The sequence below is a fragment of the Tupaia chinensis genome, unplaced genomic scaffold, assembly GCF_000334495.1.
Source record: "Tupaia chinensis unplaced genomic scaffold, TupChi_1.0 Scaffold000161_1, whole genome shotgun sequence".
Lineage (NCBI taxonomy): Eukaryota > Metazoa > Chordata > Mammalia > Scandentia > Tupaiidae > Tupaia > Tupaia belangeri.
In genome coordinates, this window is record NW_006159632.1 from 3,837,072 (window position 1) to 3,853,547 (window position 16,476).

Genomic DNA, 16,476 nt, shown 5'->3' on the forward strand with positions numbered 1-16,476 from the left:
GTGTCTTCAACGTGGAGGGTTACAAACGTTATGTCATCCGGTGTGGAAGACATTTCTGGAGGTTTCTAACTTGCCTTTAGGGCCTGTGTTGTCATTATGGTAGCTTGCAAGGGAGAATCTCTTTAGTGGTTCAGATAGGAAAGAGACTGGGCAGTAAGTGGCCACTTAGACAGCCAGCTCATGGGCCAGAACACCGCCACAGCGGCCTTCTCCTTGACAGAGGGGACATCTGAGCTCATTCAGGCAGTTCCCAGCTCTGGCACGTCCACAAGTTTAAGGAAAGAATCCCTGAGTTTTTATTTATCTATTTATTTATTTATTACGGGATCAAGATGAAAACTCTGAAGAATGGTGGAATCTTCCCATGAGGATAGACCAGTGAGAGTCCCTAAGGTTCAGAATAAAATCGGTATTCACGTCTGTACAGTCTCCCAGCCTGTAGTTCCGACCTGTGCACCTCGCGGAGGTGCCTCTAAAGCAATCTCATCTCCCAGTCTAGCCCTCGCGTGAGTCGCCACACAGCCCAGGTGTGTGCTCAGCGGGTGTGTGTCGTAGGTGACCTGGCACCGGCCACCGAGCGATGGCAGAGAGGACGGGGCAGGGGCTGGCTGTCCAGCGGGCCCTTTCTCCTTTGCAGACGTTCCCGGTCGCCGCTGTAATAGACACCCTGTGGTTTTGGAGCGTGACTGTGGAGCCTCAGATAACCGAGCACCAGGACACGCTGGCAGGAAGGTCCCCGGGCGTTTAGAACAGCAGCAGTAAAGGCGGCTACTGCGGTCTGGGTTGGAGGTGGACAAGCAGGATGCCTGTGTCGTGGGCCAGAGCAGGTGCCAGGCCGTGGCACCTCAGCTCTCTCCACCTCCCAGGACCCGCGAGCTCCCTTACAGCCGAGTCAGGCCCATGTGTGCCCTGTGCGATGAGAATTACGAGCAGAGCCAAGCCCCTTTCAGAGGGGAGGGGGAATGGTGTCTGTCCCCGGGCCTGGGAAGTGCTTTCACAGGGTGTCCTCGCCACCGGCCTGTACTTTACCGTCGTCTGACACTGAGAATTCATAGGAAGGGTTGTGGATATCAGATAATGCCAGCAAGCGCTTTTCCTGTCCCGTCTGTCCCTTACCTGACAGGTGCCTGTCTGCACCTGTAATGCCAGCTCAGAGTTCCGGCTGGAAGAGCTCTGTGAGGACAGCCTTGACAGGAGGTCCCCATGCTTGGGGTGGGTGCCTGCGGACCTGTCCCTGTGCAGGTCACTCTCTGGCACGTGGAGAGCCAGCCAGCACCCCACCCACTGTCTTCTGACTTGGCCGGGAGGGCAGCATGGGCTCCTGACGTGACCGGGCTTGGAGAGCTGGATTTGACCCGGAGGCGAAGGTGCCTTCTCTACAGAACTGTGGCACTCGGGCTGTGACCGTTACAGCTGGCCGGCTCTGCGGAGGGCAGGTGGTCACTCACACCTTGCTCCAGTGTGCAGCGCGTGTGCCTCGCCCAGGCCCCTGTCGGGCCGGTGGCACCGTCCATCCGCTGGGCTGGGCCCTCTGAGGCCAGCAGCTGTCCTGACCGCTCTCCCCTCCCCGGGTGCCCACGTGCCTAGAAGCACCTGGAGGTGGCAGGTGCTTGGAAAGCATCGCTGGCGTTCGTGGGAGTAGCCCTCGTTCACCAAAGGAGGGTAAAGTCTGCTTCTGTGAAGTCTCAAGGAGAGGGCGAACTGTTTACTCCAATCCACGGTTTTCTAGCCGCTGGAGAAGGCAGGCCCGGTGCTTTCCATTGTGAGTATTCAGGGAGAGACGGGGTGGCCCTCCCCTCAGCCAAGGGGACTGCGCTGCCACCGGGCTCTTCCTGCTCACCGAGACAGGGCTTCGGCTTAACTGCCACTGACGCAGAGCTCCCCTTCCTCCTCCAGCGGCTCCTCACCCGGGGGCTCGGCCGTGTCGCCTCCCGACAACTCTGCCCAAAGATGCCGCCGTCTTGCGGTCACAGCCCTGGCCCCCTTCCTGCATAGCTGCCGCTACCCGCACCTCCCCGTGGTGCGCGTCCCCTCCCTCAGCTCTCCTCACCCCGCCGCTCATATGCAGTGGCCACTTACCAAACACGCTGTGGCTGGGTTGCAGCGTGTGGGGTGAAGTGCCACGGGCTATGATTTCCTTTTGTTCCCCAGTTCTCCACTCACGTGGGGGCGCCCTGGGCTTGCCTTTGGCTGGGAATCGTACACTCTGACCTTCTCGGGTCCCAAAGCTGCCAAAGCTCTCGGTGTGGGGCCTCCGTGTGCGTGGCGGGCAGGGTAGTGGCAGAGACCTGAGCTGCTGAGGGCATGGCTGGGCTGGCGCCCTCCCTCCCCTGCTCACACACTCTGGGCATTAGCCTCCTGGCCACCAGCATTCGAACGTGTGCCTTGCTGAGGTCGCAAATGACCACGTGCCGTGGAAGTTCAGGAGCACTTAGGAATAGTCAAAGCTTTTAATTAGTTAACCCAAGACTGTAAGAATTAGCTAAATATGCATCGAATGTGTGGGGATGATGGCTGTTTGAGCTCTCAGCCGTAGAAGGGACAAGACGTCTGGAAGGGAGGCCAGCAGGTGGCGTATTGGCTATGGTGCTGGACTCCCACATGGTCAGTCACAGTTCAAGTCCTGGACCTGGAGACTTGAAACTCATGCAGGGTGGGACCAGCAGTTGACGTAATGGCTGTGGACGCGGGTTCCCTGGTAACAACCCGCACTCCCATGTAACCAACCGCAGTTCAAGTCCCAGATTCTGTGGCTTAAACTCATGCCGGGCGTGTGTGCATGCATGCCCAAGATCCCAAGAGGAAAATAAAGAAGAGATTGTGGTGTGGCCATTCTCCCTGGGGGGATGATTTCTCGCTTTCTATCTCTCTGTCTCTCTCTGTCTTTCTGGTGAGTGCATGTGCCCTATAGCAAAAACCTCTCCAAAAATAAAAATGAAGAGAAAAAAGAAATTCATGCTGGGCACATGTGTATGCGTGCCCCAAGTCCTGAGAGGAGAATGGAGGAGAAGGGGTTGCGGCATGCCCATCCCCCCGGGGGGTGATTTCTCACTTTCCATCTGCGTCTCTGGTGCACATGCCCTAGAACAAAAATCTCTGCAGAAATCAAAGAAGTCAGGAAGGGCAGCCCCGTGAATAGTGACTCATGCTACACGGGGTAGGGGTGGGGGGGCATCCTACATGGCCTACCAGGGTTTGGGTCCCAGCCCTGGCTTCCTGAATGTCGCATTGGGTGGGACCAGCAGGTGGTGTAATGGTTACATCACTGGACTCCCACATAGTCGACCACGATTCAAGTTTCGAACCCAGTGGCTTAAAACTCACACCGAGAGCTTATGTGTCCCTGCGTGCCCAAACTCCTGAGAGGAAAATGGAGAGGGGCTTGCGGCATGGCCATCCCTCTGGGGGTGATTTCTCGCTTTCTTTTTCACTGTCTCTCCGCTGAGTGCTCTCCCTACAGCAAAATTCTGTCTCTTAAAAGAAATCATGCTAGTGTGTGCACGTGTGTGTGTGTGCATGTGTGCACGTGTGCGTGTGAGCCCTAACAGGAAGGAGAGCTAGAGGAGGGGTTGTGGTGGGACCAGACCTGCTGGGAGTAACGCTCTTTCTCTCCTCTCTCTTCCACACACCTTCTGGCATAAGAAAACAGGGAGGGGAACCAAAAAAAGGAAAGAAAACTAGGGGGATGGGCATTAGCCTTGCACCCCGTATTCTGAAGAACTTACCTCCAGAGTTGGACTGGGGCTGTCCTTGGGCGCCCCCAGTCTTCTCTCTGCCTGGTGCTGCTGCGTGGGCAGGGCTGGCTGTCAGTGGGTAGAGGCCTTTCTTTGTGGAGACACAAGACCTAGAACCCTCACTGAGTGGAATGTCCTTTTGGTGAGGCAGGACCAGGGGAGGGTCTTGAATCAGCCTGAGTTCCTGACGCCTGGCCCTACAGCCCTCCCAGACCCCACACTCGTACCCCAAAAGTACTTGCCACTACTCCTAGAATTTCTTTACCTCTTGAGCAGCAAACCTGCCGGGGGCAGAGCAGCAGGTGGGTCTGGCGGAGGAAGCCGTCTGTGGGGAGGAGAAGCTCCCTGGGCTTCCTCGCCTCTGGACCTGGGGATGATCCTGAACGCCCCGATGAAGTGCTGCGAGCCAGCACAGCCCCAGCTCTGCTCAGCTCAGAGGGGCCACTCCTGTGCTCCCCTCCCTGGCAGAGATGGTGCTGGGCGTGAGGCGGGGCAGTGACCGAGGTCCTGCTGCCCGCTCCCTTCCCAGCCTCACTTCTGGCTGCTCCCTGTTCCACGAGGCCAGGAGCGATCCCAGAGCACGCGCCCTGCAGGGACGGGACGTTGTGGTTTCAGAGTAGAGCACACCAAGAGGGAGGTGGCAGGGACGGTGCCGAGGAAGCCCTTGTGCCTGGTTCCCGTCCAAGTGGGGACAGGGGACGAAGTCGGCTCCAGCACAGCTGAGCGTGGCTGTGGGCAAGGGGCACTCTGTGCTGGCTTAGGCCACGGCCTCGGGGGCTGCACCTCCGCTGCCTCGGCCATGTGCCAGCGCCGTGTGAGCGGCCCCGGGCTCCTTCAAGGCCAGGTCACGCTCTGTCTCAGCCCAGACGCCAGCAGTCCACAGCTGCCCTGAAGGATGCGGGAGCAAAATTACACGTGCGTTTGCCTAACGATGTCCCTGACTGCCGTAATCGAGGCCCAGGCAACCAGGCGGCCATGATTTCGATTGGTCCGATTCGTGAGATAGGCTCACATAGCGGCGTGCATGCCGTGGGCAGGCCCCAGAGAGCCCGTCAGAGAAGGTCTGGCTGAAGCCTATCTGGTGTAGCCTTGTTATTTTTTATTTTTTAAGTATTTTTTTGTTTGGGGTTTTTGTCAGAGTATGTACACTTGCCAGGGAGAGAGAAAGAGTAAGTGAGAAATCGTCCCCCAGGGGATGGCCGCACCGCGGTTCCTCCTCCATTCTCCTCTTGGGATTCTGGGCATGCACACAGCCTGATGTGACCTTCGAGCTGCCAGGTGCAGGTCTCAAACTGCTGTGGACCATGTGGGAGCCAGCACCTTGACCTCCACGTCTCCGGCTGGTCCCCAGTTGAACCTATTTGAACATGTCCTCAGAGGCATGAAGAGTCTTGAACAGCTCGCGTTATTAATGATGTAGCCACTCAGCACCGTTCGCGAGAGTTGAAGGCGAAACAGAAATGGAAGCGGTCCGTGTGTGCAGCCAGTGGCAAAGTCGGGTGGTCTGTGGGGGAAGCTCCCGCGTTAGGCGGTCTGAGTTAGCTAGGTTAGTCAGAACGCCACCCGCCTCCACATTTCCCTTCTCAGCATATGAAGCAGCGCTCTCTTCCCCCTCTCTCCTCAATCTATGAAGAAAAACAAGTCGCCCCGCAGTTTAGAGCAGGCGTTCAAAGCCCGCGGTGCTGTGGAGGTTAAGGGTCTGGATCTCATGTGACTGACTGCATGGTTCTGGTCCCAGACCTGGAGGTTTGAAAGGGTGCCAGGTGCATGCGCGTGCATACTCCAGATCCCGAGAGAATGGAGGAGGGATTGAGGCATGGCCACTCCCCCAGGGGTGGTTTCTTACTTTTGCTCTCTCTGGCAAGGGTGCATGCCTTATAACAAAAACTATTAATACCAAAAAGAAAAAGATAGGCGTGCACGGTCCCGGCTTGCTTGATGAGTGTGAGCTTGCTAAGATGAGTGTGAGCTCCTCGGGAGCTTTCGTACTTGGGACGGAGCAATCGCTGGGAGCCTTCTGCAGCAGTGTGAAACCTGCAGACTCCGGAAAGGGGAGCGTCGCCTGGAAGCAAAGAATTTATCCTGCGATTAGTCGGACTCAAGAGAAGCCTTCTGGGAAAGGGCTCCCGGAAATTGCAGTGTCGTACAGGGGCTTATTTCCGCCTCCTGGGGCCTGTCTGGTACCGGCCACCCTCTGACTCGTCTGGAATTGGCTGCGTGGACAGACCTCCACTCCAGCTCGAGCCTTCCAGCGTCTGCAGCTGAGTGTCGCCTTCTCCAGGGCGAGCAGGTGTTTTACAGCAAGTCCCTTGGCCACTCTGGGTGGGGACAGGTGTGTCCTGACACACTGACCGATGCTCCGCGTGGGACGACGGCACCTGTGCTGTGCCTGGCCGACTGACGCTCTGGTTTTGTTTCTGTTTAGATGAGTTCTGGTTCTCCGACGGGTCCTTATCAGATAAGTCCAAGTGTGCAGACCCTGGCCTGATGCCCCTCCCGGACACAGCCACGGGGCTGGACTGGTCCCATCTCGTGGACGCGGCTCGGGCGTTTGAAGGTAAAGACTCGCCCTCCTCCAGGCCTCACCCCTCCTGGGCACGCTTTCCTGTGAGCCCGAGGCAGCTCAGGGCACGTGGCTGTGCCTCAGACTGGACTGTCTGGGGAAGGACTAGGGTGCCGGTCCGTGTTCGATGGTGGAAACAAGCAGACCAAGTTTGGGCTCTGGCCCGAGACCGTCTCGGGGAGACTGTCACGCAGCAGCACGCGGCACTGCACCCCCGAACCGGCACTGGTTCAGGCACTGGCGGTAACCTGGGAGGCCACGTCCTCTTTGACCCGTTCTCTTCTCTGAAAAGAGGAGGGGGTTATAGGACCCTCACGTGACTTTCCCTGGGGTAAGGAGTTGGGGCAGGAGGAGACTCTTGCGGTCAGGGCCGTGGGTTCGCAGGATAGGGAGTGGGGTCTCTGTCACCACAGCTCCGCACACCTGCCCACTCGGAGTGCTGCCTGGTGAGACCCCTGCCTCAGAGAAGGCGGGCGGCCCGACCGGTGAGGCCCCCCAGCTGCCGTGCTCTTGCTGACCCTCGGCATGTTGCGTAGCCCCCCAGCGAGCCTCCTCCCGCTCACAGGGAAGGGCAGGGCCCAGGAAGACACTCTTCACTCGTCCTCAGCCTTTAGGGTCACCAGCAGCCTGGACCGTGGCCCTGTGGCTTGCCATTCACCCCTGCGTTCTTTCAGCGTCCTCAGGCTGACTGTGGTGTCGCCAGCTGGGATGGCCGAGGAGGCCGAGGGGCAGGGCCGTCTCAGTCCTCCACCCTCGGAGGGGCCTGTGCACCCGCGTCACTGCCGCCTCCTCCCCCCTCCCCCCAAGGTCTTCTCTTCTCTCATTCTCTTTATTTAAGTCTGTTTGTTTTCTCCATGAGTGAGAAACGCACCCAGTAATGACTTCCATATCCCCCTCCTCTCCCAGCCACGGGCAGCCCCGGATCAAGGTCATGTGTACCCAGCTTACTCAGGGAGGTCCCAGGCCCTGAGGGGCAGGGGCAGCATCACAGGGCATCTCGTCCACTGTGACCCCCACCTTGCTCCTCCCCACGCCCCTGCCAACTGCCCAGCTAGTGGCTGGTAGCTCGGCCCCTGCTCTGAGGCGTCGGGCCTTGGGGACACAATCAGGTTGTTACCCTGGGGCAGGTGCACTTCGAGTTTGAGCAGGGGTGAGTGTGCGGCTTTAACAGCCCGACCTCGGCAAGTTTGACGCCAGAGCGGCCCCACGGCGGCTTTGCTCCTTGGCTGGCATCGGGGCCTCTGGCCCTGAGCATCTGGGGCATGAGTTGAAACCCATTCACCAGGACAGTGGGGCCAGGACCTGCTGGGGGGCCTTTGAATATGAACGTGCTCTCCCTGTTCTCCGGGTGGAAGGTGAGAGGCTGTTCTAGGGTTCCCTGACTTACAAAGCACTTACTCCGGGGCAGCACACTCCATGTGCTTCGAGTGAGGCCCACATACCTCCTCACAATATTTAGAAGTCAGCTAAATATTGCAAACACTCAGGGCCCACGGCCCCCCATGCTTCCACCACGGGCCTGGAAGTCTACCTCGGTCCAGAGCCACCCAGGTGGCAGGTGACAGGTGGCAGCCTTCTGTCTGTGTGCTCTGTGTAGACGCTCCCACTCTGACGAGCTCTCACTGCCCCAGGAGAGTCCTGCTTAAAGACACAGCACCCCGAATTCCGCTCTGCTCACAGGTCTGACTCTTCTCATTAGGTGAGGAGATTGTCAAGGGAAGGCTGTTATTTTATTTATCTTATCTTTATTTATCAAGTACACATGAAAATAAGCAAATGGGAGGGCGAGCACGGGAGAGAGCAGATGACGTCGACCGATCTGTGCAGACCAGAGGCCTTGGTTTCGACCTTGGGGTCCTCTCGCGTTTTTCATTTCAGATTTGAGGGTACTCGCTATCCTGTCTCTGCACCCACTCTCATTACTGACTGCTCACTTCCCTTCGCCCCTCTCCATCATCCTTTGGGATGAACCACTGCTAGAAAATGAATCTCTCTCTCTTTTTTTTTAAAGATTTTTTGCCATGGGGTGCACGTACTTGCGGGAGAGACAGAGAGAGGGAGAGTGAGAAATCACTCCTCAGGAGGGGTAGCCAAGCTGTAGTCCCTTCTCTGGTGTTCTCCTTTCAGGACTTGGGGCATGCACACACACACACCCAGAGTGAATTTCAAGCTGCTGAGTGCAAGACTCAAACTGCAGAGTCCAGCACCTTAACCACCGTGTCATATGCTGACTCCACAAAATGGATTTTTTTCAGGGAGGTAGGGCCAGCAGGAATGGCATGGCAGTGACTGGTGGCTTTTCAGCCAGGGAATCAGCTCTCCTGCTGGGCCAGGCCCTTCACAAACACTGACTAGGAGGCTCCGGTCAACTGCTGCGGGCCTCGTCTCCTCAGCCGTAAGACGTAGAACCTGCGGGCCTCCGCCGGCCCGACACCTGCAGTGCTGTGGTTCTGTATATCAGACGCTGCTTCTGAGCTGAAGGAACAGGAGGGGGCACCCGCACACTCAGATCATAAAAAGGGTACCTGTGGTTGGAAGTCCCGGGTGGCCAGAGCCACCAAGGAGAAGGACGTGGGATTCCATGTGCCAGCGAGGAGGATTTTGGCTATCTGACCTTTACCATATACAGGAAAAGTAACATGCAGAGAGTTTCAGTCTTTTTTTTTTTTTACACCTGGTGACACCTTAAGAAAGGGTTGAGGTGCATGGGTCATGCCGATGGAATGACAGGACCCGGTAGCGCGAAACTGATCCGCATGTCAGTGACTCATAAATTCTGCCACCACGCTCCCCACTGCATAGTCCCCCTGCGATATTGTGCTGAGAATCCCAAAAAGGGGGAGCAGTGAGGACACAGAGAGAACCAGTCATGTAGGAATCCTGGGCAGCTGATGTCACCACCTAAGTGGAGCCCTGCCCATGGCATGGCTCCCCAGTTGGCTGACCATCTTCCTCCAATAAGCCAGGTAGCCCCCTTTCACCAGGCAAGCATTCCTCAAAGAAAGCCCATTTTCTTCTTCTTCTTCTTCTCCTCCTCCTCCTCCTCCTCCTCCTCCTTCTCCTCCTCCTCTTCTTCTTCTTCTTCTTCGAGAGGTTTTTGCTATAGGGCGCGTGCACTCACGAGACAGAGAGACAGAAAGCGAGAAATCACCCCCCAGGGGAGATGGTCACGCCGCAATCCCTTCTCCTCCATTCTCCTCCATTCTCTTCTCGAGATCTTGGGCACGCACGCACATGCGCCCGGCGTGAGTTTTAAGCCACTGGGACCGGGACACGAACCACGGTCGACTACGTGGGAGTCCAGTGACATAGCCATTATACTAACTGCTGGTTCCCAGTTTCAGTCATTTTTGATACTGCTTTGTCAGGTTGCATCCCATCCCAAGACACCAGCCAGCTCGTGAAAATTCATCTGCAAACCTGCACCTCCAGTCCTGTGGGTGGATTCTCTTGTATCAGTGTCTTTTCAGGTCACCTGCCCACGATCGGCTCGGTGAGCTCCCCCACTCTAACATGGAGTGCAGGGTGGCAATGGGGTGCAGCTGGCCTCCTCAGCCACTCAGAGGAATGTCTTAGTAACCCAGTTGCCCTGCCCGTGACTCAATCTCTCCAAACCTGTTCTCAGAGCCCTTTCTGAGTGAGGGGAGAACTTTGTAGTGAAAAGATATTCCCAAAATGCCTGTGTCTGTTTATTTCCTTGTTAAACTAATAGAGGTGTTCAAAATGTCTTCCTGAGGTCCAGTCCTCTGGAATTAGCCTGTGCCCTGCTTCGACGTAGGTCATCAGCACATTTGAACAAGCAGACTTGCCCAGGGATGTGTCTGCCTGTGGATGGAGATACCATGAGCTCTCCAGGCCCGGGGGTGTCGCTGGCCCCCACTTTTGCTCCCCCTGGCCTCCTTCCTTGTGCTGCACGTCCCTGCAGGTGCCAGGTCCCTTAAGAGCCACACTGACAGTGCACACAGGAGTTGCAGGGTTGTTAAGTCATCAAAAAAGTCATGGCACATTTTTGTGTAAAAAAAAAAAAAACTGGGAGGGACCAGAAGTTGGCATAATGGCTATGTCACTGGACTCCCGTGTAGTCAACCGTGGTTCGAGTCCTGGACCCGGTGACTTAAACTCACACCGGGCACAGGTGCGTGCATGCCCCAGATCTGAGAGGAGAATGGAGGAGAAGGGATTGCAGCATGGCCATCCCCCCTGGGGGGTGATTTCTCGCTTTCTGTCTCTCTCTGTCTTTCAAGTGAGTGTATACACCCTTTAGCAAAAAACTCTCTGGGAACCAGCAGTTAGCGTAATGGCTATGTTGCTGGACTCCCACGTAGTCGACCGCGGTTCACGTCCTGGACCCAGTGGCTTAGAACTCACGCCGGGCGCGTGTGCGTGCGTGCCCAAGATCCCGAGAGGAGAATGGAGGAGAAGGGATTGCGGCGTGACCATCCCCCCTGGGGGGTGATTTCTCGCTTTCTGTCTCTCTGTCTCTCTCTGTCTGTCTGGCGAGCGCACGCGCCCTATAGCAAAAACCTCTCTCCAAACCCCCCCCCAAAAAAAAAGATTATAGGCATGCTTCGATATCTAGAAAATAGGAAAGCTTATAAAGAAATTATTAGGGATTATAAAATAGTTAAAGTAACTAGATAAACTATTTTAAGATGTATTACATATTTTATAAGCCTCGTTTCAAATTGCTATGAATTTTTTTAGTTATCTTTCTCTGTATTACAAACCACCCCAAAATTAATGGCTGAAAACAACAGTTTGTTTCTCATGATTCTTTGGGTTAGCTGGGCTCAGCTGGGTGGTTCTTCTGCTCTGTATGGTTTCAGCAGCTGGAACTCGGCTCAGACTGCAGCACTCGGGTGACTTCACTCACAGGTCTGCATCTGCAGTGGCTGGGTCCAGCTGGACTCCTGTCTCTATCAGGGTAATTGTACTTCTTCAGACAGAGCTCGAGCAATCAGGAGAGCAAAAGCAGAAGCTTGTGGTCTCCTTAGGCCTCATCCTAGAAGTCCCAGGACATTATACCTACCACATTCTATTGGTCAAAGCAAGTTATGAGGCCAGTCAGATTCCAGGGAAGGGGCAGAGACTAGGGCTGGTGACTGTGTGGGAGCCGTCTTCTACGGAGCAGTCGTAAAAGACAACGCTAGCTATACCAGCAAGGTGAAGTTATACATCCATTGGGGATTAAGCCATCCTTGGAATTATAAAGAAAGCAATCCGAGGAATGCCCTGATACCTGAAAGGTCCTAATACATGTAAGGCTAGTATGGAGAGAGAGCTTTAGTAGAGATGGCTTCTTCCTGAATTATTTGTAGACTTAGTACAGTTTCAATGCAAATATATAAAGGAGATATATATGTTTGAAATAAACTTGGGTTAAAAGAACTTAATTACATCTGATTGGAAAATAGATAATGTGCAATCAAAAATCTATTATGTCAATAATATGTCAACACAGTAATGATTGTGTTCTTTTGAGGAAAAACAAAGAGCCAGATAGAACTCTGAATATAGTCAAGAGTTCCAGGGGAAGGAATTTCTGTGCTTCACTTGGATTTAGGAATTACAACAGTCAATTTTAGAAAAACCTAAAGAGAGAGCGATTATCATTCGGAAGTGCTATAATTACGGAGTAGTGAGAGAACACGCAGATTGCAATATGGCCAGATAAAAGAATCCAGATGTTAGGCCTCTTATGAGCCTGGGAGAGAATATTAAAATAGAAAGGGAGAGGTTTGTAGCACACGCGAGAGGTGAAGCGGCGTGTCGACGTACAGAAAGAGGCTGTCCCAGCATGAGGTACCATATCCGTGGAGAACAGGCGTCCCGACACGTGGACGCGCAGCCCTGCCTCGGGAGGGCTGATTTAGGGGATGATGGGCCGGCAGCTGACACCTTTGGATGTGGGGAAGCATGCGACAGTTCTGGGTCGCCACCACCAATACCGTAGCGGGTATGAAGGTGAAGATGACGAAGCCGACCGTCTTTTTGTTGAAGCAGTAGGATGATACGTAGCTCGAGCCAGAAAACCATACCTGCCCTGAGACCAGAAACCTATTCAAAAGAATTGAGAAGTTCCCAATAGAAAAACATTATGCAGCATTATTAACACTAACCAATAAGCAAACAGATAACCAAACCTACTAAAAGGGAAGAAAAACTAGATGTCAGAAATCCTGGGAAGTCCTTTCTGGGTCCATGAGGCAGCGTGTGCCCCCGCCGCTGTCAGCCCAGCTCTCCTCGCTCCCCGAGGCCATGACAGGCAAGTTAGGGAATCTCACTGAGTCACGTTTCAGACCATACGTCTGACGAGGCCGAGACCTGCCCTGTGCATGTCGGAATCCCAGGTGAGATCAGCACTTCTGGCCCAGTGAGGTGTCTGCCCCCCTGTGTTGGTCATCATACTCTTTGTCCTAGGGGCACATAGCTTGTGAAGCTGCCATCCACACCCCCAAGCCCAGCATGTTCTGGAAACAGACACAACTCCAACACTCCACTGGGTCAGACAGTGACGTGGGGAGGACTGGAGTCTCTTCAGAAGGCCCAGCATTCAGAGCGCTCTTGTTCATTCAAATGGCCGAGGTCGGCAGTTGGCAGCAGTTGAATGGATGATGTTTTAGGAGAAAACAGACTTAAAAGGGAAACTGGCAAACTGAAGGTTGGAGACCTGGATTCTGCATCCCTGAAACGCCTGTCCTCCTCTCCGGAGTTTCACTCTTTCTCCTGATGGCCAACACCATCTCCTCTTGGGGTCAGCTCCCATAGCCTGCGGGCCTGTGGTGTGTGCGCGCGTGCAGAGTTAACTGACGTACCAGCCACCGCTGTGGGGAAGACACGTCCCACACAAGCATATTTTCTGAGGTTTATACCTTTTCCTGTTCCATATACCCTTGGTTTCTTAAACAGAGCATATAAACCGTACGTCTCTATGACGAGAACTTTTCCGGTTCAGAAGCTGCAGCCTCAGTGTGAAGTGGCCCACATTCGGCAGAGTGTATGCATGCATTTGTGCATGTGTGTAAGCAAGCATGATCAAAATGTGACATCCTGGGGAACTCCTCCTAACGGTAACGTAATCAGTGGGGAGAAAGAGACAAGAAAAATGACTGCCACACAGACCATAAAAGCAAAGTCAAACTTAGTATAGTAAATCAAAAGGTCCCAAAGTCAATTAAACTTCTTTTGGGCCAGTGCAATGGCTGTGTCTTAAGTAAAGGATCATTTCTGGGCCTTCCCTTGTTGATTACTCAAAGGCAGGTCCTACACCTCTGTCTGTCTCCGTGCCCTAACGGGCTGCCGAAGACCTGAACCCAAGCACTGAGTGCCGGAGCCCGCATGCCCTCTCCCCGGTAGCCGGGTAGTCAGTGCCCTCCGAACCAGTGAGCACAGGGGAAGAGGCAGAGCCTCTGCTTCCCTGTATGCAGCTGCATACCCCGGCTGGGCTTTGATCTGTGTTCTAGCAGGGACGCATAGCACAGCCTTGTGTGCGGCTCCAGGCCAGCGTGACCCAGCCACGTGCCTGTGGCCCCAGGTTAGTGTGACCCGGCCGTGTGCTTGTGCATCCCTATGGCAGGCCTGCCCGTGCTCTGTTGTCCGGCTTCACGCCCTCAGCAGCCTTGGTGCTGGGCCAGACTCGGCATTTCTGCTCCGCGCCGCAGACAGCATATTGGATTGTCAGAGAAGTCACGACGCACTTTTTCTATACAAAAACGCGCTGTGACATTTCTGACCACCCATACTTGGAGCCAGCTGTTCTGCCGTCTCAGCTCTAAATTGATATAGAATCACGTGTTGACGTTTCCTCGTATTTATTAGTGTTTTTTTTTTTTTAGTTTTGTTTTGTTTTGAGCTGTCCACATGCACTGGTGGGAGAGCGATGGAGAGAGAGGGCAAATGAGAAATCACTCCCCCGGGGCGATGGCCATGTGACAATCCCTTCTCCTCCATTCTCCTCGTAGTATTTTGGGCACACACACCAGCGTGTATTTCAGCCCACCAGATCCGAGACTTGAACCATGGAGCTGGCCATGCAGGGTTCAGCACTTTCACCACCACACCAGCTGCCGACCCTGTTCCTCTTATTTAATGCTAATTGCACTAAAGTAAGAAACTGTGGTGGGAAAAAGGTTTCTTTAAGGGTTATTTAAAGGGATGGATTCTTTTATGGATAAGCCATGCCCAGGGTCCCAAGATGGCCAACCTGCTTGCCCAGGAAAGAATGGGGCAGAGACGAGCAAGCGGCCGCGCCCCAGGGTGCGAGAGCAGACCCCAGCCCAGGTGCGCAAACGCGGGCGGCTTTCCTGTCCCTGCCTATGCCTATGGCTTTGTTCCTGCCATTGGGTTCAGTGTCAGTAATTACTGGGTTTCTGAATATTTATCAGCACAGAGTGAGCTGTGGAGGCACAGAGCTCCCCTGGAAACTCTTCCAGAGCAGCGCAGTGCGGGTACTTAATCAAGTAGCATCCTGCTCGCATTCCAAACCTGCCTCCCAAGCCTCCAGAGCCAGAACGAAACCCTCTTTGTGAAATTATGTCCCTGGCAAAACTCTATTTTTGGCCGCTTGCCTTCTGACCAAAAGGACCTTGTTTCTCCTGAGGGATGTCTGAACAGCTGCCGTTGCTGCTTCTGTCAGATCTGTGGCTGTTTCATCAGTTAAGGTTGAAATGGATGAAGTGTACTAAGACGCTTTCATTCAGGTTTTAGACTTGCCCATCACACCCAAATACATTAAGAAAAATACAAGCATTCTGGGTTATTACCAGGGTGTGGAGAATGAGAATGAGTCAGTGGAATTCTTTAAAGAAGTGAGAAAATAAACTTCATTTTTTTTTAATGTTCTTTTTTTGTCAGTGGTTAAATCCACTGTGGATTAAAATACATCTTCTGTTAACGTCCTTCCACGATGTGTCCCTTACTCAGGGCCTTCGCAGAACGGAGGGCTAGGTTGCACCCTGCAGCAGCCCACTCCCGGCCCAGCCTGCAGCTGCTCGTTTCTGTCCCCACCTCTGCTGCTCATATCAGATCGCGTGTGGAAACGGCAGTGCCCAAATTCTGCTCAGTCTAAATTACAAATGATGTTACCACAAGCAGGAACCCACACTCGGTACCAGAGCAGTAGCGCAATGGCTCTCGGGCACGTTCACCATCTGCTGGAAGATTCCAGGGTGGAGCTGTCCCTGTGTGCGGAAGCCAAGGAGGGCACCAGGGGTGGTGAGCACAACGTCACACGATGGCCGCTCCTCACTCTGCATGGGTCAGAAGCAGGGCTTGGCTTCCATGTGCCCTCCCGCATTCTGGGCCGGAGTTCTTGCTCAGTGTTCAGCCTGATTGCTGGGCCGGTCTGCCCCACTCCCTTTCCTACCTGGCTCTGGAGGCACCGAGGTGCCGGGAGTAGAAATGGCCCTGTCCCGAAACAAGGCCTGCAGCTGGGCTGGTGGGGCCTCTAGAACCGTGGAGGGCCTGACCTCGTCCCATACCGGCTTCCAGTGAGGTGACCTTGTAGCTCACTCTTACGTGTGGGGTGGGCCACTGAGCAGACCGAGCATCGTGCTCTGTGGGCATGGCCCACCATCTTTGGCGTACTCACCAGCCTCCGTTGAAGCACCCATGCGTGTGCACACCCCCGTTGTTCAGCGTTATGTGACTCTGGCCCTGCAGGGCTTCTCCTGGCCTATCTCTGTCATTCCCTCGCTGCACTTCAGAACACCCCATTACTTGGGCCCATGTGGGCCCCGGAGTCTCAAATGCAAAGAACTATCCCTGTTCATAGGAAAATTCTAAATCTTATTCCAGGTCTTGACTCAGACGAGGAGCTCGGGCTGCCCTGCCACCACCCGTCTTGTCTAGGTGACTGTCTGGGCCAGTCGTTGGCCTCGACCCCGTCCTTCCTCTGTAGAGTCCCCGTGTCTGCACGTCTGCATGGTCACCAGGGTGTGGGGTGCGAGGGGATGTGTGCTCTGGCCACTGTGCCTCCAGAATGTCTGGGTGCAGAGCGAGCTGGAGGAGAGGACCTGTCCAGCGCTGAGTCATCCTCCGACTGCTCGCTCTGCACGGCCGGCGGCTTTGGCATCTCTTGGGAGGTGGAAAGCAGAAAGCAAAGTGGCTCCAGCAAATCCAGGATCTGCTGGTCGTCCCCGGGGCCGGCATGTGTGGCTGCCCTAAGCCTGGTGGGGGGGC

At 54.8% G+C, this 16,476-nt stretch overlaps 1 protein-coding gene across 1 annotated transcript in view; it reads left to right on the forward strand.

Annotated features, from left to right (window-relative positions):
• SIPA1L2 (signal induced proliferation associated 1 like 2) overlaps positions 1-16,476 on the forward strand; it is a 105,274-nt gene that overhangs the window by 83,622 nt on the left and 5,176 nt on the right. Inside the window, exons 18-19 of the mRNA XM_027770859.1 lie at positions 6,160-6,291; positions 16,093-16,146. Of these exons, the coding sequence (XP_027626660.1) occupies positions 6,160-6,291; positions 16,093-16,146 (186 nt within the window). The remainder of the gene's footprint in view (positions 1-6,159; positions 6,292-16,092; positions 16,147-16,476) is intronic.